General features: G+C 34.9%; 2 protein-coding genes across 8 annotated transcripts in view; one reads left to right on the forward strand and one right to left on the reverse strand.

Moving 5' to 3' along the window:
- The window catches only part of Prpf38a (pre-mRNA processing factor 38A), a 43,252-nt gene extending 20,355 nt beyond the window's left edge, over positions 1-22,897 (forward strand). The window contains exon 10 of the mRNA XM_071617830.1: positions 22,505-22,897. Within this exon, the coding sequence (XP_071473931.1) occupies positions 22,505-22,547 (43 nt within the window). The 3' untranslated portion in view covers positions 22,548-22,897. The remainder of the gene's footprint in view (positions 1-22,504) is intronic.
- Positions 2,065-23,997, reverse strand: part of Tut4 (terminal uridylyl transferase 4) — a 122,728-nt gene continuing 100,795 nt past the window's right edge. The window contains exons 25-30 of one of the 7 annotated variants that reach the window (XM_071617827.1): positions 19,952-20,067; positions 18,850-19,058; positions 13,843-13,943; positions 10,004-10,451; positions 4,010-4,168; positions 2,065-2,591 (exon numbers count right to left, since the gene is read on the reverse strand). In XM_071617827.1, the coding sequence (XP_071473928.1) occupies positions 2,503-2,591; positions 4,010-4,168; positions 10,004-10,451; positions 13,843-13,943; positions 18,850-19,058; positions 19,952-20,067 (1,122 nt within the window). In that variant the 3' untranslated portion in view covers positions 2,065-2,502. Of the gene's footprint in view, positions 2,681-4,009; positions 4,169-10,003; positions 10,452-13,842; positions 13,944-18,849; positions 19,074-19,951; positions 20,068-23,997 lie in introns of all 7 variants that reach the window. The other 6 variants (XM_071617825.1, XM_071617826.1, XM_071617824.1 and 3 more) reach the window with 6 other exon arrangements.

A 23,997-nucleotide genomic window follows, 5' to 3' on the forward strand; every position in this document is an offset into this window, starting at 1 on the left:
GAAAAGAGGACTAGAGATATAGCTCAGTGGTAAAGCACCCTTAGGTTCAATCCCCAGTACCCACCCCCAAAAAAATTTATAAAGGGAATAAATATTCTCAAGTATGTAATAAAATTATACAGTGGTGAACTTTGGGAGAAAAAAAAATGCCTGGTAATAAAATTTAACCAAATAAGAAGAGAAGGCTATAAAAGGAGTAGTAATAAACATTTTAGAAACTTTTAAACAAAAGAAATGATTATAAGGTTCAAATTAATATGAACATGGTCCTATGTGGAAATAATAAACATAAGTAAAGAAACTCAAATTTGTTGGTTTCATCTATCATATAGGACTGGGCACAGTGGTGCACACCTGTAATCCCAGTAGCTGAGGTAGGAGGATCTCAAGTTCAAAACCAGCCTCAACAATAGCAAGGCACTAAGCAATTCAGTGAGACCCTGTCTCTAAATAAAATGCAAAATAGGGCTGGGATGTGGCTCAGTGGTTGAGTGCCCCTGAGTTCAATCCCTGGTACCCTCAACTCCCAAAAAGAAAAACACCAACCTTTTCACTGTTTTCCATAATTGTCCTTAATTTTAAGAGGAATCTTTTAGAATTAAACTCTTATGGGGACGAGGGGTTTAGTTGAGCATTTCTTCAGTTTCATATTTGTTTTCATTCTATTGAATTCAGGTGAAATTAATTTGCTATGTTTGTTAAATATGATATATGAGCCTACTTTTGTAAAATTGTACATATCTCTGAGATGGCTAGAATGAATGAAGCTTACAAGGTACTAATACTTATTTCTGTTTGATGGACTTTTGAGTGGTTTGTATACTTTGTACTTTTATATAATGCTATTTTTTTTCCTTGATAAACACATTAATTTTTTTTACAAGGAAAAAATAACAGCAATTTAAAGGTTTTTTTATAAGCATAACTAATACATTTATACTTTGTTGGTTGCTACTGCAAATTGGTAACCACTCTTTCAGGAGGGCAGTTGGACAATATGTAGCAGAATACTTAGAACTTTCATCCTTTTACTCAATAATCCCATTTTTAGGAATTCAACCTAACAATAAATGTACATGTAAATAACTTTATCCTATCATTGTTTACATACATTTTATATATACGAGAAAAGCTAGAAACAGCAAAAAATGTATCTGAAGAAGACCGGACAAATAAATTATACATTGTATTATTTATGTATTTTTGAATAATCATAATAGCAAGGGAAAATTTAACCTTCATGTCAAACAATATAAAATATTTCACAACAATATGAAGTCAATAGTTGTGTGTGTGTTCTCTCTGGATAACTTAGTTCAGTTGCTCTTCTATGAATTTGAATTCAACTTTGCAAACTTATAAAACTGAGTTACTGTTGGATAAATAATAAACTAGAATTGTCTGTTTTTCAACTTGGACATTTTGCCAGTTATTGTACACTGGCAGTTACTGAAAGAGGAAAAGCAAGATACTGAAAATTAGTACTATAATTCTGTAAGTAAAACCAAGGTTATTAATTATCAGGTTATCGATTAATAACTTTTGCCTTATAGTATACTGCCTTCAGGAAGGAAAGCTAAGCTGGGGGCATTCTGTGTTACAGATTTTGTTGTTTTTTTCAACGAAAATTTCAGATATATACAAAAGTACGGAGAACATTAAAATGAATACCCATGTACACTTCATCACCTGTTCTCCAAGACTGGAGGAAGATGAAATATTTGAACATTAATTTTCAAGGAAATCTTGATACTTTAAAGTCACACTTTCAGTGATGAAATAGAGAAGGTACCTGCAGCCATCATCTTCATAGGGTTATGAAAAATCCAAAAGAATAAGGGATTTTTCATGAAAAGATCCTAAGATGTGTATGCTTGATTTAGAATACTCACTAAAAGTAAAACAGACCTTTGAATTCCTGTTATAGTTCCATCATCTAACCCAGATGAATTAACCAAATTTGACTCTTATAAAAAAAATTTATTAACTTAAAATAGAACTGCAAATACAGACAAAAGCAACTTTCTGAATATATTCAATATACAAGTATGTAAAAGAAAAAGATTTTGAATCTTCATGTTGTAGTTTTATTTTATTCTTTTACCTTTTAAAAAGTTTTTGGCACTACAAGGTTCTGTAAAGAATAGAAGTGACAAATTTAAAACACATGAAATCCTTTCCTAATTCTTAAGAACAATATATATATAAAGTCTGAAGCAACCAAAGTATGAATACAGCTAATAGAAAATAAAGAATGTAATTTTTAAATTCTCTCTTTATACAATTCATCAAGGTTAAACAAAACATAAAATTCCCTTAAAAATAGGGTAATAAAATAGATGAAATTTGTATCACTCAATTTAGTGATACTAGTAAAAACTATAGTTCATATTTATATACAAATAATACAGTGTTTAAAAACAGTCTTAGAATTTAAATAAGCTATCTAAACGTGTTAAAATTTTAAATCAGGACCTGATTTGTTTTGCTTTCCATTAAATGTCACTTTTTCTGCTGAATGTAACTGACATTGAGGTACGGATACCCTTGAGACAGCAGGATTGGCTGGTTGCTGTGCATCGGTAGACCAGCTGAAAGAAAATGGACTCGCATTACTCCGACACGTTTCCTCTTGGTGGGTGGGGACAACGCTCTCTACACCGACGGGTGGCACATCTGTCTGTTGGATACAACACAGACAGGAAACTGAAAGGCTTGTGCCTATGCATCTGACAACCCCTTAGAATTAACTTATAGGTAATTCTCGTTTTTCCTATTTATATAATAGCAGATGAAGCATGACAAAATATTTGGAGAGGAAATAATAAAGAAAAGGAAGAGGGAAATACAGGTATATGCAAGGAGATGAGATAAAAAGAAATGAAGGGGAAGAATCAATGAGGAGAAACATACCACAGAAGAATTTCAGACTCTTCTTTGCTGGAAAGCTTGTATAACTGGTAATAACAACTTCCCTCAGCCCTACTTATCTACTCAAGATAAGAACTCAGTCAATATTCTTCTGCCATCCTATAATACTGAAGTGCCTCAACAATATATGAATAATTTAGGAAGGCTTAAATGTATTAAGCTAAGGTTTACACCAGAAGCCTCCCTGTCAAAACAGGTATTTTTGAGGCAAGTGGATTACATGAAATGATCCTAGTTCCTTGGAATTTTCAATTTATAATATTCATTACCCAGGTAAAGCCACCATGGGCACTATTACACCACCAGCAGATTATAAATTCCTAATGTCATTCAGGTTCTATTTTTACTTAACAAAGTTATGTCTCTATATGAAAAACTTTGAATAGATTCCTACAGCTACTAAACTATGTCTAACCTCTTTTATAATATGGTCTTAGTTTGCCCTCTCTAGTCTTTCAATTTTACATAAATTTACCATATGCCCCCATCCCCTGGTTTTGTTATTTTCTCTTCGTTGTGACAGATAAAACTCAGTGACTTTGGACATATTACCCTCTTAGCCAAGAACAATCTTCTTTCCCTCTAATCTTAAGAGTTAAAGGGGAAAAAAAATGTATGTGTATATTTCTATATATTTTTGAAATTTGTGTAAATGAAAGGCTATTTGATTCTCAGCACCACATAAAAATAAATAAATAGAGGTATTAAAAACATCAACTTTTAAAAAAAATTGTCAAAGATTAAATCAATTTCAAGACTGACTTCAAATGTCAAAATCTTGTGTGATGTAATCTCTGATCAACAAATCCCACTCTTTCCTAGGGCAATGTTAACTCATTATTATAAACTACTTTTCTATTTTTATGTTTGCCTCTTCTAATAAAATGTGAATTAAGCATGGGGATTTGTTTTACTCCTGCTTGAGCAACAAGTACCTTGCAGACTCTAACATGATATGCTTTCTCATAAATGTTTATAGGATGCATAAATTTTCGCTCCCAAATCCTAGCTTTCACTGAGTCCTGTTCCAGGAAAAAAACCACCCAAGCTTATTATTCTAATCTGTAAGCAATGGTACCTTGAGTATAGAAAGGTTTGTTGGGCTGAAATCTTGCATTTCCCTGATGCATGAAGTTTTGATGCAAACCGTAAGGCCACGAAGCTGGGACGAGGGGGAAATGGGGACGTGGAGCATGTTCCCAAGGAATTGGAGGATTTAGCCCACGAAATCCAGGCTCTGCATTTCAACAAGAAAAGAAAAACATATTTTAAAACATTATTTCATTCATTCAAGCATTCCTCCATTCCACAAAGATTCAGTTGCCACTGGCTATGAACTAAGCTAAATCCAGGTACCAAAAAGATTTTTAAAGAATCAATCATAATTATTTGCTCAAATATAAGACAGACAAGAAGAAATATTCAATGATATATAATAATTGCTATACCAGATAGGCAAAAGGTGTTCTATATGTAACTTTTTATCCCAATGTTGAGGATGGAACCCAGGGCCTCTTGCATACTAGGCATGCTCTACCTCTGAGCTACATCCCCAGCCTGCAAAAAGTGCTCTGAAGAGGAGATTAACCCAGCCTTTAAAGGTTAAAGGAAGTTTTCTAAAAATGATTGACAATGCATAGTTTTAAAAGAATAAAGAACAAATCAGGCAAAAAGGAACAGGGGAGGGTGTTTCAGAGAGAATGAACAGCATATAAAAAAAGCTGGAAAGCAGCAAATTTGAGAACTACAAAACAAACATTATGGAAATAGTCATAGAAGGAAGTTGTAAGAGAAAAAGCTGGACAGGTAGATGAGGATAGAAATCTCAAAAAAAAAACCTAATATTTCACACTAAGGAACTTACATGTTGTATCTTTAAGAAAATGCCAACTATCCCAGAATCAATTATATAGTGACCCTGGAAGAAAGTCCTATTAGAAGTTTGAAGCGCTATAGTGTAATGGTTGAGAACCTGGGATCAGAATGGTTAGAACTTGGGACCAAACCGGTCTAAATTCAAATCACAGTTCTGAAAAGTATGAAGGTCCCATTTTGAACCTCAGATTGTTATGAAGGCTAAATGAAGTAACAAAAATACAGTGGTGGCACTTAGGTAAAAACTAAAAAAGTATGAGTCATTGCCATTCTATGGCTAACCACCCACCAAAATCTATTTTTCTTTTCTTTTCTCTCTCTCTCCATTTTTTCCCCTACCCTCAGTACTGGGGGTTGGACTCAGAGGCACTCTATCACTTAGCTACATCCCCCGACTTTTTTATTTTATTTATGAGACAGGGTCTCACTAAATTGCTCAGGCTGGCCTCAAACTTGGCAATCTTCCTGTCTCAGCCTCCCAAGTTGCTAGCATTACAGGTGTGAGCCACCATAGCCAATGCTCTATTTCCCTTTAAGCTGCATCTTTAGGTACTTTTTTGTTGTTGTTCAAAGTGCATTACCCACTTAATCTTCTGGGTCATTTCTGGTAGATTTTCTTATTCAGGGTCAATGTGCTAGGTAACAAATGAAAGACACCGTCGTTATTCACTAAACTTCCTAGCAGGAACTCAAAAATTAGGAAGTGTGAAATGTGGAAGAGTATGGAACAGAAAAATAAACCCATATAGTTGCATTCTTAAAGCTTACTCTTCCTGGGAGATAACCAGAAAGACAAAGTCGCTGGTTCACTGTTAAGTTCATAAAGCCACATTACAACTAAGAGTTAACTGAAAGTTTCGGGTGTACATAATAAATGTGACTGGGTATATAATAAGTTATATTGAGGAATAGTATTTTAGCATAAAAAGATATATTCCAATATCACCTTGTCCAATTTTCACAGCCAAATGTTTTCATAAATATGATAATCTCACTAAAGTTATTTCAAAAATGGGAAAAGTCACATAATCTACACTAATAAAACCATATTATCATTTTAATATATTCTCACCCAGTCCTTACATTTTAACAGTGGTAATTTCAGCTTTAATATTAATTATGAGTTGTGTACCAATACAAAAAATAATATTTATTAAGTTTATTATATCATAATAATATATAACATGAACAATGTGTCTACCATATGTCAGGTACTAAACTGGCTACCAGAGATAGAATGACAAACAAGAAACAAATCTTAGCCTCTAGAAGTTCACTGTAATGGGTTATGTAGACAAGTAAACAGGCAATTTTTAACACAATAAGACAAATGTTATGATATGGATATTAAGGAAACAAGGGAGAGAAAGGGTACCTGATACAATTGGAGGACAAGATCACCAAGAGTTAAAGCCCACCCCCCCCCACTTTTTGGTGTGTGGTACTGGAGACTGAACTCAGGGGTGCTCTACCATTGGGTTACTTTTCGTTTTGTTATTTAGTGGGTGTGGTTTTTTTTTTTTTTTTTTTTTGTGTGTGTGTGTGTGTGTGTGTGGTACTGGGGATCAAATTCAGTGCCTCACTCATGTTAGGCAAGCACTCTACACTGACCCAAAACATAGTCCGGGTTACTATTTATTTATTTGTCTGGGTTTGGGTGTTTTTTTTTTTTTTTTTTTCTTTTTTCTTCTACTAAGGTGCTTAACCACTGAGCCACACCCTCAGACAGGGTCTTGCTAAGTTGTTTAGAGCCTCACTAAGTTGCTGGCTTTGAACTTGTGATCCTCCTGCCTTAGCCTCCTGAGCTGCTGGGATTACAAGCATATGCCACGATGTCTGGCTTTTTAAATTTTGAGACAGGGTTTCACTAAGTTTTCGCGGCTGGCTTTGAGCTTACAATCCTGCTTCAGTCTCCCAAGTTGCTGGGAATACAGGTATGTATTACCATGCCTGGCTAGAGTTAAAGCCTTCTTAAAGAAAATGCTGTAAATTTAAAAATGGAGGTTGAGTTACCCAGGTTTGGGGCAAGACGGAAGCAGAGGACATTCCAGGCAGAGGGAATCACTTCAAACAACAGCCAGGGGTGAGACAATATGGCTGATAAATTTGTTAGATGTTTTGTTAATTAGTTCTATTAATTAATTATAACTGAAACAGAGTTCAACTATTGGCAGGTGGGGGGAAGAACCTGAAATTATAAAAACTGAACTAACTTTATATCAAAGAGCAAAACACTGGGCATGTCTTCATGGACACACAACTCAGTAACTATCCTGGTACATGTCATAGCATACACACAATAAACATATAACATAAGCAAAAGCCATATTAGAAGGACCATGTATGCCATATATCCTTTGATCTTAAAAATCTAATTAAGCTGGGCTCGGTGGCGCACTCCTATAATCCCAGAAGCTCAGGAGACTGAGGCAGGGGAATCACGAGTTCAAGCCAGTCTCAGCAACAGCAAGGCGCTAAGCAACTCAGTGAGACCCCATCTCTAAATAAAATACAAAATAGGGCTCGGGATGTGGCTCAGTGGTTAATGCCCCTTAGTTCAATCCCCAGTACCCCCAATTAAAAAAAAGAAGAAATCTAATTAAGTCCCCACATTTTGGCATTTCTGCTCCACGAAATATATAATTTGCTTTGTTCCAAACAAGCTAAGATACCTTCTACATCAGTTTTTTAAGAAATAGCATAATTTGGATAAATATTATTCATAAAGTTCCTTTGAAAAATGATAAAGGGAAAAAAATCAAGTTTTTGTCTGCATTTCTCATGTGAATTACGTTTTAAGGTGATCACATAGTTAATAAGGAAAAATTATTCTTTATAGAAGAATCACCAAGAGTAAATACAAAAATCATCATTTTATAACTCCCAGTGAATTAATGGATAGTGGTAACAATTATAAATGGCAAGACCATTAAGTAAAAATTAATGAGGAAGCCAGGTGCAGTGGCATATGCCTATAATCCCAGCAACTTGGGAGGGTAAGACAGGAAGACTGTCAGTTCAAGGCCAGTGTGGGCAACTTGGCAAGACCCTGTCTCAAAATAAAAAGGGCTGGGGATATAGCTCAGTGGTAGAGTATCTCTGAGTTCAATACACAGTACCACAAAGAGAGAGAAAGGCGGGGGGGGGGGGGGGGGGGAGGCGGGAGAGAGAAAAGAGCTTTACAATGGATAAAACAAGCTGACATCACCTAACTCAGATCAATCTTAAGTCACTAAAATAGGAATAAAATAGGAACAATCAGACAGTTAAGTTTCTTCTAAAGTAAGGGATCAGAAAATATATGGACAATCAAAAAGTATTCTTGTCAACAAAAAGAACCCTGATCTAGCTGGGCATGATAGTGCATATTTATAATCTCAGTGACTCAGGAGGCTGATGCAAGAGGATCACCAAGTTCAAACTCAGCCTGGGCAACTTAGCAAGACCCAGTCTCAAAATTTTAAAGAAGGGCAGTGGGGAGGCTAGGGGTGTACTTCAGTGGTAGAATGCTTGCTTAGTACATGTGAAACCCTGGGTTCAATCCCCATTACTGCAAGAAAAGAAAAAAGAATTTGGATCTAATAGAACCACTAAATCTTAACTACCACTTTACAGGAATGGACATAAGATAATATTGGATACAATAATGGTCTTCTTTTTTTTAACTGACATCTTTTTAAAAAATATTTATTTTTTAGTTACAGGTGGACACAATATCTTTATTTCAGTTTTATGTGGTGCTGAGGATTAAACCCAGGGCCTCACGTGTGCTAGGCAAGCACTCTACCACTGAGCTATAACCTCAGCCCCATAATGGTCATGATTTTTTAGAAACACAAACTAAAGTGTAAAAGTAAATTTGATCCAATGTCTGGAATCTGATTAAAAACTCAAACCAGTAAATTTTTTAAATGGTGGTAAAGGGTCAGATTTAAAAAATAGCAAAATTACTGATAAATTTTAAGTTCAGTAATGAAGGGGTTCATTAAAATTTATATTCCCCCTTTTTTAAGTTTCAAATTTGCCATATTTGTTTCCAAAATAAAGATAATTACTACAAAAAAAGCTAGATATACAACTAGCAGAGCTGAGGTTGTGGCTCAGTGGTAAAGCATTTACCTAGCATGTGTGAGGCACTGGGTTTGTTCCTCAGCACCACATGAAAATAAATATATAAAAAAAAATGTTAGGGCTGGGGATGTGGCTCAAGCAGTAGCACGCTTCCCTGGCATGCGTGCGGCCCGGGTTCGATCCTCAGCACCACATACAAACAAAGATGTTGTGTCCGCCAAATACTAAAAAATAAATATTAAAAAATTCTCTCTCTCTCTCCCTCTCTCTCTAAAAATATTTATTTAAAAAATGTTATTGTGTCCATCTACAACTAAAAATATTTACAAAAAAAAAACTAGCAAATATGGCAAATATCAGCTATTTTTAAATAGGCAAGAATAAATAATATTTTCATAATTTATCAAAATAGTAGTAGTTATATCTAGGAATTGAGATTATATGTGATTTTCTTATTTTTCAAATGTTCTATATAATTTATATTGCTGAAATAACAGAAAAAATTATTTCTTAATGCTACTAATTACTACTAGAATATTTTGCTCTTTCAAGAATCAGAGACACAGTAGAGTCTATGGAACATATCACAGATTTTGAAGGAAAGAAAAATAGTTTAGATCGTTACCTTTCAATTTCATCAGCTATAAAATGAATGCCAATAACACCTACACCAAGCAAGAGGCAGTGAAAATTAGTTTTAAAAAGTCACAGCTAAGGGCTGGGGATACAGCTCAGCTGGTAAAGTGCTCGCCTCACATGCACAAGGCCCTGGGGTTAAATCTCCAGTACCAAAAAAAGAAAAAAAAGTAATAGCTAACATTTATGTGTATTACCTCATTTAATATTTGTAACATCCTTATATTTTAGATACTATTAATATTCCTATTTTACAGATGAAAGTAATGAGCACAGAGATTACCAAAGACATCATAATAAATGGCAGAGCCAGCATTCAAATCCAGGCATGCTGAATACAGAGCTCACTCTATGTACTTTAATCCTATACTACATCTCCATAAACAGTGTTTGCCTTCCTTTCTTCACATTATATTTCCCAAGTTCAACCAATGATACCAACCACCAAATCTTTCTATAGACGACACAAAAGAAGAAAAGGAAGAGTTACCGGAATTCCCCACTGCACCATTGTTCACCAGAGAATTTGGAGCCACAGTACGAGGCCAGTGTCCATCATGAGAGGAGCTAGGGATTGCCACAGGTCTGGCAGCAGGCTGTGCAAAGATGATGCTGGGATCATTCAGGCCCATATTGCTGGGGGCACTGCCTGGTGCAGAGTGGATCACTGGGCCATGGATGGGCCAGGATGGGGCAGGGATCTGGAGGGGGTGCATTGGCAACAATCCCATGTTGTGCATGGGAGAATACTGAGCTGGTGGTGACTGGGGAAAGTTATACATGGGCATTTGGACCTGATGAGGGGGCTGAGCTCCCTGCTGAGGTGGGCCAAGCTTAGGCTGGGATCCTGGCTGGGATGGAGATTGGGTAATTGCAGCTGACTGGGAAGAGTTCTGTGGGAATGGCTGGGGCTGAGGAGAATAAGATGGTGAATCAGACTGCAAAGAAAAGAAAGACATATTTTAAAATTAATTTATAAACATCTTAATAAATGTAGAGATTATAAAAATATAAAATTATGGAGTTATTTCATTAGAACATTATACACAGTATATAATTAACAAAAAATAATAAAACCTCATTTTACATGAATGTAAGATTTTTCCCAAGGTACTCAAACCCTCTCTCATGGACCTTCCTATTATCCAAAGACCCTAGATATTATTACCATCACAAAGAACATGTATTTCCCATTGTGAACTTGAAATTTACATATAAATAACTCATAGTTACTCTCATTCAATCCATCACCAAGCAGTGAGTGTCAGTTATGTACTGGGCATTATTATAAGTATTAAAAATAAAACACTAACATGTATACCCTCATGGAATTTAAAATTTATGGGGGAAAATACAGGGAGCATATGAAGATTACATAAGCAATCACAATAAAGCACAATGATTACTGTAATAAAGAATGTATAGTGTATAATGAAATTCCAAAGTAAGAACACCCAAACCCATATTGGGGGAAGCAGGAGGAAAGAAAAGTTCAACAAATGTGGACATCAATTAAAGCTTCCCAAAGGAAGGGATCTTTAAGCTGAGATTCAAGGGTAAAACAGTTTTATAAAAGAATGCAGAGGTGAGGGGCAGGAAAGAACGTTTCAGGTAGAGGGAACAATATGATTAAAGGTCTACAGGCATGAAAACGCATGAAATTTTTTTTAAAAAGGCATCTGAAAGAAGTTTAATGTTATTGGAGTACAGGGCAGGGGGACAGCTTATCTGAGGCTGAAGAACTAAACAGGCAAAATAATGAAGGATTCTAAATTTCATTATATACTGAAGACATTGGGAAACTACTAAAGGGTCTTAAAAAGGTCAAGAATGATCAATCTAATCTGCATTTCAGGAAAAAACATCTGGTTTAATAAAAATGAAACAGGGAATCTTAAAAAAAAAAAAAGCTGATGAGATTTCTTAGAAGGCTGCTATAATACAGCATTTCTAAGACGATGACAGCCTAGGCTAAGGGATCCATGAGGATAGAAGGAAGCAAATGGCTATGAGTTATTTTTCAAAGGCAGAAAAAATAGGACTTAAAGGACTAATTGGATGTAGAGGTGGGGGAGAACGAAAAGCTTTGGAAACCAGACAGTGATAAAGACAATGAGATGACAAACACAAGAAAAGGGACAAACCTATGGGTGGGGGCAGACAAAGAGAAATATAAACTATAACCTAGACATGTTGAAATTGAGGTGCTTTGTTAGACATCAGAATAGTGAGGTCCATTAGACAGACTCTTAGGAGAAGCTTAAGTAAAGCTTGAGGGCAAGAGATAGAGAAAGAAAATGAGGGCAGTACAGAAGTGTGGTTGTCTCTTTAGGGTGGAGACAACCTGAGAATTCAAGTTTTGATTTCAATTGTATACTGACCTCAGGCAAGAAACATAAATTTTAGCTTCTTCACTTATAAATAACAGAAGATGCCTCATATGTTTATAATGGTTTTAAAAATATATGTAGAGACTGTGAGTACCAAGTTCTGGATAATAGATTTTTTTTTTTTTGGAGAAGGAGTCTTGCTATGTTGCCTAGGCTGGTCCCAAACTCCTCATCTCAAGTGATTCTCCCACCTCAGCTTACCAAGAGCTGGGACTACAGGCATACACAGGCCATCATGCCCAGTTGTAGATACATTTCTGTAGCAAGGCAAGAATGGTAGGAAAGTTTTATAATAGGAATAGGATTCAAGAGGGCTGATGCACAGGGATTTCAAATGTGGGTATTTTTTAATAAAGCAAACAATATTTGAAACTGTTAAAAAGCCTGGTGGTGATGCATATAAGTAGGTTTATTATTTTCATACCTTTTTAACATGTTTGATATATTTTGTAACAGGAATAAAGAATTTATGTATAGAACACAGGACACAACAATATGTTTACTAAATATCTGGGATGGAGGTGGGAAACTTCGTAAATTCTTTCCAAGATTCCACTACTCCTTTTCAAATACTCTTCAGAGTTTTTCTAAAACACGGATCACATCAGGTCTAGCATGTTTAACAGTAACAACTTTGAAGCTATAAAGATTTGGATTTAAATTATAATCTCCGTTATATTCAGTTTCCCAATTATAATGTCCCTTATATTCAACTTCCCAATTGATAAAATTTGATCAAACTATATGTACCACATCACATGGCCATTCGAAAGATTAAATTCAATAAGTATAAAGCACTGAAACATAGTTATCAAGTCTGGGCTAAGCACTCTATTGATATAGAATAATTAAGAAGTGCAAGATGATTTGGACAAGGGTTGAGAGTAACTAACTCAGCAGGGGCTGGGGTTGTGGCTTAGTGGTGGAGCATTTGCCTAGCACATACTGGGCGCTGGGTTCAATCCTCAGCACCACATAAAAGTAAAATAAGTTTAAAATTTAAAAAAAAATTTTAAAAGACAAGTAATTCAGCAAAGTTATAAAACTTGTGGGTCTGAATTTTAATTTGACACTTTGATCTTTTTTAAAGATGTATGTCACTAGGTATTCACATGTCAAGTGATACGAAAATGCAAAAGTATCATGTAAACAAAATGCCATGTACATATTGCCCTAATAGCACTGAACTCCTAACACATATGGATTGTTAAAAATAGGATGTCTATGTATACCAACAAATGAGAAAAGAGGGAAAACCCAATTAATGTCTTAACAAATTACAAGCTGTTACTAAGATCATAATCTTGGATTTAAAAGAAAGAGTGCAATAGAATAACTGAATAATTTCTATTGAATCAATCAATTTATATCGTTCAATCCCTCTTTTGATAAAACCAACACATTACACTGGTATAAATTTATCTTTTTTTAACATACTACATAAAAACATGTTCCTTCTAAAAATTTTGTCATTAGTAGTGTCTAAATTGGGAAAATAAAACTAAATTTATATTAGCAAATGAAAGTGCATGTTTGTACAGGTAGGCTCCGCAACTCAAGTAAAGATGAATGAAAAGTGAAAAGCTATACATTTAATGTTTATGTATATTGTTATTAATGGTACTGATACTTTCCCACTAGGCAAGGTGTGAGGCCTTAAAGTTATTACTTTATTTAATCCATTGTCTGATAGATGTTATTTTACAAGTGAAGAAGCAAACTCACATATGTAGCTTGCCTACTGACAGAAACCCAGATATACATTACTCCAAAAGTAATCCTCATTCCACCGTATGGGCCTAACAAGGACACCTCTACAAAGTACCATGTCATCTCAAAAAGATTATACCTGCCAATCTGAGAGAGCAACCTCCATCACCCACAGAGATAATGCTATCTACTTGTCAAGACTTAATTCATTTGCAGGCCGAATACTTACACATTCTGAGGACTGTCTAGTCCTTATGGACTGATCACCCTGTTGCTGGGCAGAACCGGCCACCTGTTGGGCATTTACAAGGTTGCGGACCAGCTGGGCTGCTAAGAGAAGACATCACAAAAATATACAAATAAAAAAAACAAAGAAAGTAGCAGAAAAACAGCAATCAATAAACTCACTTATATAAAAGAATCTTAAAATCTCTATGAAATGTTATAAACTTGGAACACTTGGACTTTTACACTATGCCTACATTAGTGAAAGACTTGACTAATTTTAAAAGATATTTTTCAAATCAACAGATCAATTTTTTCCTTTTCTTCTGAGTTTTGCTTTTTTTTTGTACTGCTGGGATCAATCCTAGAAATTCATGCATGCTATAGATATCCAGCCCCAGATCAATTTTAAATATACACCTAGGAGAGAGATGTAGCTCAGTAGTAGGGTGCATGCTTAACATGCATAAAACCCTCAGGGTTTGATCATCAACATCAAATAAACAACAACAACAAGAAAAACGTATACCAGTTTTGAAAATAAGAACAAATTATGCTTACTGATTCTCTGAAGAAGACAACATATTTCTCTAAAAAAATACTTTCTAGAGTGGGAATCTAAATAACTGGAAATCACAACTTCTAAAAGAATTAGGAAGGCTGGGGGTATAGCTCAGTAGTGGAGAATTCTCATAGTATGCAGAAGACCCTGGGTTCAATCCTCAGTGTTGCCAAAAAAAAAAAAAAAAAATAGTTTAGTAAACAAAATAAAATAGTGTTATAATTTAGATCCAAAATATTCCCCAGAATTTCATACATTGAAGGGCTTGGTACCTAATGCAGTAAGATTCAGAAGTGGAATTTGGGGGAAGTGATTGAATCATGAGAGTTCTAACCTCACCTCGGGATTAATTCACTGATAGTGATTATTGGGAGGTGGTAGAAACTGCCTACAGTTTTCATGGTTGGAGGGAGTTGGTCACTGGGGATGTTCCCTTGGAGACTAACTATATGTTGTACTTTGTCCTGGGCCTCTTCTCTCTCTGCTTCCTGGTTGCCTTAAGCTGAGCAGCTCTTCTCCACCACCCTTCTGCCAAGATGTTCTACCTCATCTCTGGTCCAAAGCAATGGAACCAGCTGACCATGGAATGAAATCTGAGCCAAAATAAATCTGTCCTTTAAGTTGTTTTTCTCAGGTGTTTGTCACAGGAACAAAAAGCTGACTAAAACAAATAGGTTTTGTTTTTTTTTTTCCTGTAAATAAACTCATTTGGTAGGAATTTTTAAGATTATTTGTGAAATACAACAGGAATAGGTCTCCCTGACTCACTATAATTTCCTCTATACGTGTTCAGGAAAAAAAAACAAAACACTTGTAGGACATACAAAACCTAAACAAACCGATAACTTGTAATGAGACGGAAGCAGTAATAAAACACCTTCCAACAAACAAAAGCCCAGGATTAGAAGGATTCTTTGAATACTACCAAACCTTTAAAGAACTAATGCCAACACTTTTGAAATTATTCCATTCCATGAAACAGAAAGGGATGGAACACTTTCAAATTCATTTTATGAAGCCAGTATCATATTCACACCAAAATCAGATAAGGACACATCAAAGAAAGAAAACAACAGACCAATATCCCTGGCAAACTTAGATGCAAAAATACTTCAAAAAATATTAACAAATTGTGTTCAACAACAAATTAAAAAGATCATATATCATCACCAATTGTTTTATTCCAGAGAAGCAAGAATGGTTTAACACAAAAATCCATAAAGGCAACTCATCTCATAAATAGAATTAAGGACAAAACTTACTTGGTCATCAAACAGATACAGTGATGAACTTTGACAAAACTCAACACCCATTTAAGATGCAAACCCTGAAGAAAATAGAGCTAGAAGGAACCTATCTCAACATCATGAAGGTGGTACATGAAAAACTCAAAGCCAACCTCACAGTAAATGGGGAAAAACTGAAAGCATTTCCTTTAAAATCCAAAACAACAAAAGTATGTCCACTCTTACCACTCCTATTTAATACAGTGCTAGAAAATGTAGCCAAAGCAATTAGAAAAGAAAAGGAATAAAATTAGGAAAGGAAAAAGTTAAATTATCACTGTTTCCAGATGATATACTTAGAAGATCTAAAAACTCCATTAAAAAAACTGCTAGGGCCAATAAATTTGGCAAAGTAGCAGGTTACAAAATCCACATACAAAAATCAATAGCTTTCCTACATACCAACAATGAATCTGTTGAGGAAAAAAAAATCAGAAAACAACTCCTTTCACAATAGCCTCAAAAAGAAAAAAAAAAAGAGAAAGAAAACCCAGGGAATCTAACCAAGGACATGAAAGACCTCTACAATTTGAAAACTATAGAACAATGTAGATATTGAAGATCTCAGAAGAAAGACCTCCCATTTTCATGGATATACAGAATTAATAGTTAAAATGGCCATACTATCAAAAGCAATACATAGATTCAATGCACTCTACACATCAAAATCCCAATGACATTCTTCAAAAAACTAGAAAAAAACAGTCCTAATATTCATTTGGAAGAATGAAAGACCCAGAATAGCCACAGCTATTCTAAGCTAAAATAGCATGCTCGAAGCATCACAATACCTGACTTCAAATTATACTGCAGAGCTGTAGTGACAAAAACTACATGGCATAACAACAAACACAGAGATCAATGAATGTTACAAATAGAAGACACAAAGATAAACCCACACATTTACAATCATCTGATCCTTGACAAAGGTGCCAAAAACATACACTGGAGAAAAGACAGCCTTTTTAACAAATGGTGCTAGGAAACTGGTTAACCATAAACAACAGAATGAAACAAGACTCTTATCTCTCGCCCTACAAAAATCAACTCAAAATGGATCAAAGACCTAGGAATTAGACCAGAAACTATGCAATTCCCAGAAGAAAACATAGGGTCAACACTTCAACATATAGGCACAGGCAATGACCTTCTCAATTGTTCCCCTAAAGCTCAGGAAATAATGCCAAGAGTTAATAAATGGGATGGCATCAAATTAAAAAGCTCTGCACAGCAAAGGAAACACTTAGGAATATGAAGGAAGATCCTACAGAATGGGAGAAAAATCTTTGCTGGCTACCCTTCAAACAGAGGATTAGTATCCATAATACTTAAAGAACTTGGCGGGCATGGTGGCGAATGCCTGTAATCCCAGCAGCTTGGGAGGTTGAGACAGGAGGATCATGAGTTCAAAGACAGCCTCAGCAAAAGCAAGGTGTTAAGCAACTCAATGAGACCCTGTCTCTAAATAAAATACAAAAAAAAGGCTAAGGGTGTGGCTTGGTGGTCGAGTGATCTTGAGTTCAGTCCTAAGTAACCTCCCTCCAAAAAACAGGACTCAAAAATTTTTAAACCAAAAAAAAAAAAAAACACTCAATTAATAAATGGGCAAGTGAACTAAACAGATACTTCTCAAAAGAAGAGATACAAATGACCATCAAATATATGAAAAAATGTTCAACATCATTAGCAACTGAAATTTTATTTCATGCCAGTCAGAATGGCAGTCATCAAGAACACAATTAATAATGAATCCTGGAAAGGATGTAAAGTAAAAGGAATGATTTTATACTGTTGATGGGATTGTAAATTAGTACAACCACTATGGAAATCAGTATGGAGGTTCCTCAAAAGACTAGGCATGGAACCACTATTTGACCCAGCTATACCACTCCTTGGTATTTATCCTAAAAAATTAAAGTCATCATACTATAATGATACATGCATACCCATGTTCAAGGCAGTACAATTCACAATAGTCAAACTATGGAACCAGCCTAGGTGTCCATCAATGGATGAATGGATAAAGAAAATGTGGTATATATACACGATGGAGTTTTATTTGGCCATAAAAAAATGAAAATGATGTAATTTGCAAGAAATGGATGAAACTAGAGACCATTATGTTAAGTGAAATAAATCAAACTCAGAAAGTCAAGGATTGTATGTTTCTTTCCCATGTGGAAGCTAGAGAAGAAAAAAGAAAATGTGGGGAATAGGGATCTCATGAAAATAGAAGGGAAGGGCTGGGGATGTGGCTCAAGCGGTAGCGCGCTCGCCTGGCATGCGAGCGGCCCGGGTTCGATCCTCAGCACCACATACAAACAAAGATGTTGTGTCTGCCGAAAACTAAAAAATAAATATTAATAAAAATTTTTAAAAAAAGGGAAATCAGTAGAGGAAAGGAGTAGGTAGAAGGAAGAATGGAGGGAGGGGAAAAGTCCTGGGAAGTAATATTAGCCAAATTATATTGGTACATTGTGTCCCAGGATAAATTCCATCATTACATGCACCAACAACAACAAAAAAAAAGGGGGGGAGGGAGAACCTCTGTAAAGAATGCTAAATTACAACTTGAAGAGACCCTGTCTCAAAATAAAAGAAGGGCTGAGGATGTGGCTCAGTAGATAAGCATCCCAGGGTTCAATCCCTGGTATCCCCACCCCCACCTCCCCAAAAAAGCTAAATTGACAAGAGAGAAAAGCCTGACTCAATTCCAAAGAATACTTACAGGGAGTAAATTTAATGTAACAACCTGTGAAGACCTTGATAGTAACCATATATAAGTACTATTCAAAGTAAAAATTTCATTGTTTAAATGTTAACATTGTGTGTGTGTGTGTGTGTGTGTGTGTACACCAGGAATTGAACCCAGTGATACTTAACCACTGAGCCATATCCCCAGCCCCTTTTTATTTTGAAACAGGGTCTCACTAAGTTGCTCAGCCTGGTTTGGAACTTTCAATCCTCCTGCCTCAGCCTCCCAAGCTGCTGGGATTATAAGCATGCACCACTGCCCCCAGCATATTTTTACTCTTCTAAGAAATTATGAGGTCCAAAATCATACAATTAGGTTTAAAATAAACAACAAATAGGCTCCTGTGCATGACATCAGCATCCATGACTTTATTTCCACCACAAACTATTTTTGGCCTTTTCTATTTACCTGCCACACTGCTATTCCTCTGACGGGCCAGCTTGACCTCTGGGCACTCCCTTCGTACATGTCCAGCATCTCCACATATAAAACATCTGAGGTCTCTGGGGTCTCTAAAGTCTCGAGTGTCGTGGAGGTCTCGGGGGTCAAGAAGGTCTCGAGAGTCTTTCTCTTCTTCATTCCCTTCTTTTTCTTCTTCGCTGTCTTTCTTCTTTAGTCTAAACAGTAAACTGCTGATACCAATAATGTGGGGCTAGGGACTTGTATACTGACCAAGTCACAGAATAAACTATACACAATTACAAAGGAACTAAAAGACCACTGCTTCATGCATTTTTGAAGACATGCAAACTCACATTTATAACACACCTACTCATATGGTAGAAATTAGGTATTCTAGTTAGTTTTGTAAAATAATATACTTAAAATTTTTAATGTTAAAATTTTAAATTTCCAAGAATTCTTAGAAATTTATATTATCTCTACTCTAAAGAAGAACCTGAAGCTTAGAGAAAATAAGTATCTTGCCTAAATTTAACAGTCAACAAACAACAAAAATGAGTTTATTCCATAATTTTCCAATTTTTGTGTTAGGCCAAATTTGATGGTGAAAGAAAAGATTTTCCTCATCTACTAAATACAGCATGTAGAACCTGGGGCATATGAAACAGATATATTTGGAGAAGTGCATAGTCCTCAGGTTACAAAATATATATAGACATACCTAACTGCATATATCTCAAGGATTCAGTTAATCTTATTTTAATTATTGGTTTGCACAACTGTGAGGTCTTCAAATTAGAACCCCATGCATTAGTCATTTTTTAATCTTAACTCCTAGCACAATTCTCAGCACACAGTAGGTGTCAATAAATGCTTCTTCAATTAAAGAAAAAGCCTGAATGAATTAATGAACAAACAAATGTTTAAGACACCATTATACCACAAATATATATCACTCTTACAAAATTCCACTCAAATGAACATTCATCTAGGGTCCAATTTAAGGCCCTGAACTGTCTCACTTAAAACAATTCTGAACACAATTACAGTTACAAATTGGCCTCACATTTATTTACCCGGTAATGTTGATATATAAACATTTGCCAACCTTTTCCTTTTAGGGCAGTCTTTCATGTAGTGGCCTATTTTTCCACATACACGGCAACATCGATCATTAGGAGCCAGTTCTCCATCTGTTAATACTCTGGAATCAAAGAAGTACTCCTAGGGAGGAAAATATAATTTTACTTGAAAAAAAAAAACAAACACTATAAAACTTCCAGCTTAAAATGGAAAGGAAAGTAAGATGCAAATGTGGTTCTTAAAAAAAGTAAATAAAGATCAACAAATATTAAGATATAATATTAAATTATAATACTAAACATTATATTGTGACATAATAAGATTCAGAATCATCACTGACATCACGGTTGCTAATAATACTAAACACTTTACATCCAAATTATACTGTACAGATATGCTACAGATGAATGAGAATATCTCAATACAGTAGATAGTATTTTCATCCTTATTTTATAGCTGAAGAATCTAAAGCTCCGAGAGTTAAAAGTCATTTTTCTACACTAAAAATCTGGTTAGGTCTCAGATAAAAGGATTTAGAGCTATGTACTCTGACTACAAAGTTCATTCTTTCTGCTACAACACGCTACTTCTGGAAGGAAATTATTCTCTGTACATATTCTCTTATGTAAATAAGGCAATTCTCTAGTTTATTTCAAATATAATTGGATTTGTAAACAACTATTAAAAGAACACATAATATCTATTATATAAAGCAAACCCTAAAACAGAAAGTAGGGAACTAAGAAGTAAATAATTTTCTTTTTTTTTTGGGCAGGGGGTTACTAGGTATTGAACCCAGGGGTGCATTACTACTGAACTATATCCCCAGTCCTTTTTTATCCTTCTTATTTTTTTACTGTGAGAAAAGGTTTCACTGAGTTGCTGAGGCTGGCCTCAAACTTGCGATCCATCTCCCTCAGCTTTCTAAGTCGCTGGGATTATAGGCACGTGTCACCATGCCCAGCTAGTTTTCCCAAGTCTTAGAACCAGGTTCATTTTTGCTTTACCTCAGCACCTTGCTTATTATCCTTCTCAGTGCTCAGTTTTGTACTGTCACAAATTCTAGCTGGTCCTAACAGTATTCATACTTCTGGAAGGCAAGAAAACATGTCCATTTAGCAGTCAAAAAATCTATCTGCAGTCAGCGAAAAGGTGATACATCTAATAGAATGACTATGTTTTTTGTAAATAATAGTATAACAGTGGTGAAGGTATTGAAAACTAGAACCCACACATATTTTCTGGTGGGATGTAAAATAGTATAGTCACTTCAGCAGTTCTTCAAATACTTAAAATGTATCTAAATGATATAGCAATTCAAGTGATAGTTATACATAGGAAATGAAAACAAATTAACACAAATTGATGCACAAATATTCACAATAGCATTACTCCTTATTTTAAAATACTTTTTAGTTGTAGATGGACACAATACCTTTATTTATTTATTTTAATGTAGTGCTGAGGATCGAACCCAGGGCTTCACACATGTTAAGCAAGTACTCTACCACTGAACCACAACCCCAGCCCTAGAATTACTCTTAATAGCCAAAAGGTAGAAGTGACTCAAAGGTCCAAAAATTGCTGATAGGTAAATAAAATATGATATAGCTAGACAATGGAATAGTATTCAGCCATAAAAAGGAAAATGAAATCCTGATATACACTATGATATGGATGAACCTTGAAATTATTATGAAATAATTTTTATTGAAGCAAATATGCCAATAGTAAAAATTAATTATAATCTTTGTAATATAAGTTTACTAATAAAAAGAATGAAATTTCTTTTGGGGGGAGACAACAGTTCATTCACTTAATTGGGGTTCAATGTTAGTGTTTCCTATCATTAAAATGAATGGCAAATGTTCATCTGTAAATGTAGATATTTTAGTTACATTTTATGTATTTCATCTTTGAAAATGATTTTGAAGGGGCATGTATGAGGGACTGAACCCAAAAGCACATCCCCAGTCCTTTTTGCTTTGAGACAAGGTCTTGCTCAGGCCCTTGCTAAAGTTGCTGAGGCTGATCTCGAACTTGCAATCCTCCTGTCTCAGCCTCCCGAGTCACTGAAATTACAGGCATGCATCACCATGCCCGACTTTTGAAAATGTTTTTGACAGATGAAGAGGATGAAGATTTAGGGTAGAGAAAATAAAGAAAGGATCTAGAATGTACATAGAAGGAATACTCTTCAATGGAGGAGAGATCTACAGATGCAATCATATTTAAAGATCTGGTAATAGAAAGTTCAAGTTTGATACTATCTATTATCTCAGAAAAATCATCTGCTAAGAATGAGAAGGCAGAGGTCAAAGGTGGGGCAAATTGCAAGGGTAGCTGAATTCTTAGTAAAACAAATTTTGAGATAATGCTTACAAAATGGGATAGCAAAATATAACTAAACAAATGAAAGATGGGGCTGGTAAATATTAATTTAGGATTGTACTATGTGTTTACTTAAAATTTCCTCATACAGATAAATAAATAAATAAAGGTATTGTGTCCATCTACAACTAAAAAATTTCCTAACTTTATGATTTTTTTCTATTAACACTTTTTTTGTTTCTATTAGCTTCCCAATTATAGGCAGATGGTGGACAGGTGAACTCATGTAAGACTGAACACATAAGGATGCAAAAGAAGATAGCACTAAAGTATGTGCCAGAAAATAGAGAATCTAAGTCAAATGAAAGAGGAAAATGAAGATAGAAGACAACTGATAGATAAGTAGATCAATACTATATATTTGAAAATCTAATGATGTGAAGAATAAAGTGGGAATATCTGAGTGAATATGAAAGGTGAAAGAATGGGAAATATATTTTATAATATTAGTCTGCACACAACTATTCTTACGCTGTTAAATCTTAGTACCTAGCAGTGAAATAGGTATGAAGTATAAACATGAAAGACAGCTTACAAGAACATTTTTCTACAATATAAGTCATAACACTGATATATTGAAGACAACCTACCTGTCCATCAAAGGAAAACAGTTAAATAAACTAGCATATCCAAGCTATGGAAAACTAAAACTATGGACTGCTAAAATGGAATAAAGTAAATAAAAAACTGGTTAGTAGACTCCATGGCCCCTTCTGCTAGGTTCCAAACTGATGTTTGGCTCTTAAAACAAAAATTATTAAAAAAAAACAAAGACTTTGGTATCAATATACAATTGAACACTACATACATATTGAGTTTTAGCACATGAAGATGGCACACTTTAAGTTTATTGAGGTCCCTAATTTAGTATTCTGCTAAAAAGTCTCACTGCATACAACACTGCTAGATTCCTGCTAAATATATACACATGGGCTGTGGTTATGGCTCAGAGGAAAGAACGCTCGCCTAGCATGCATGAAGCACTGGGTTCAATCCTTAGCACCACATAAAAATAAAATAAAGGTATTATGTCCACCTACAACTAAAAAATAAATGTTTTTAAAAGTAAATAAATAAATAAATATGTACATATGAATAGTTAGAATTCCTACAATTTCAAATAAAATGTCAAATGTTCATTTATTGCTATATCAATTAATGTTAGTAAAATTGGTACTTTTTAAAAAGTTATTTTTGTTCTTGCAAGCTTTTATATTATTTTAAATTTTCCTGTTCTTTTACTTCTCCCCATTATAATTATTGTCACCCACTAAGAGACTGGACAATCAAAAGTATCTGAGAATTAGTGCTCCAAGGGGAAAAAAGATCCAGACATCTCTCTGCTTTTTTTACTCCACCTGTATAAAAGCAGTTCAGTTCCAATACTGGACACAAGTTCAAGGATATTCCTTAAGGAAGAGAAAACACATGTTTTTTCTCTCTCCCTTCAGATTTCTTTTCTTACCCATCTCTTGTACTGAAACTGAGATGTTCTAGAGTCTCCTAACCAATAAAAAGTTAAAAAAAAAAAAATGAGATCAAGAGGAATGTGCAACACAATATACCCAGTTAAGGAAAAAGGAAATCTCTTGGTTCCATAACATTTAATTCAGTATACTGAAGCTACATAAAAATTAGAGCAGATGTCATGGCAAATAATAAAATATTTCTATGATTTCA

This window comes from Marmota flaviventris, chromosome 10 (genome assembly GCF_047511675.1).
Source record: "Marmota flaviventris isolate mMarFla1 chromosome 10, mMarFla1.hap1, whole genome shotgun sequence".
Lineage (NCBI taxonomy): Eukaryota > Metazoa > Chordata > Mammalia > Rodentia > Sciuridae > Marmota > Marmota flaviventris.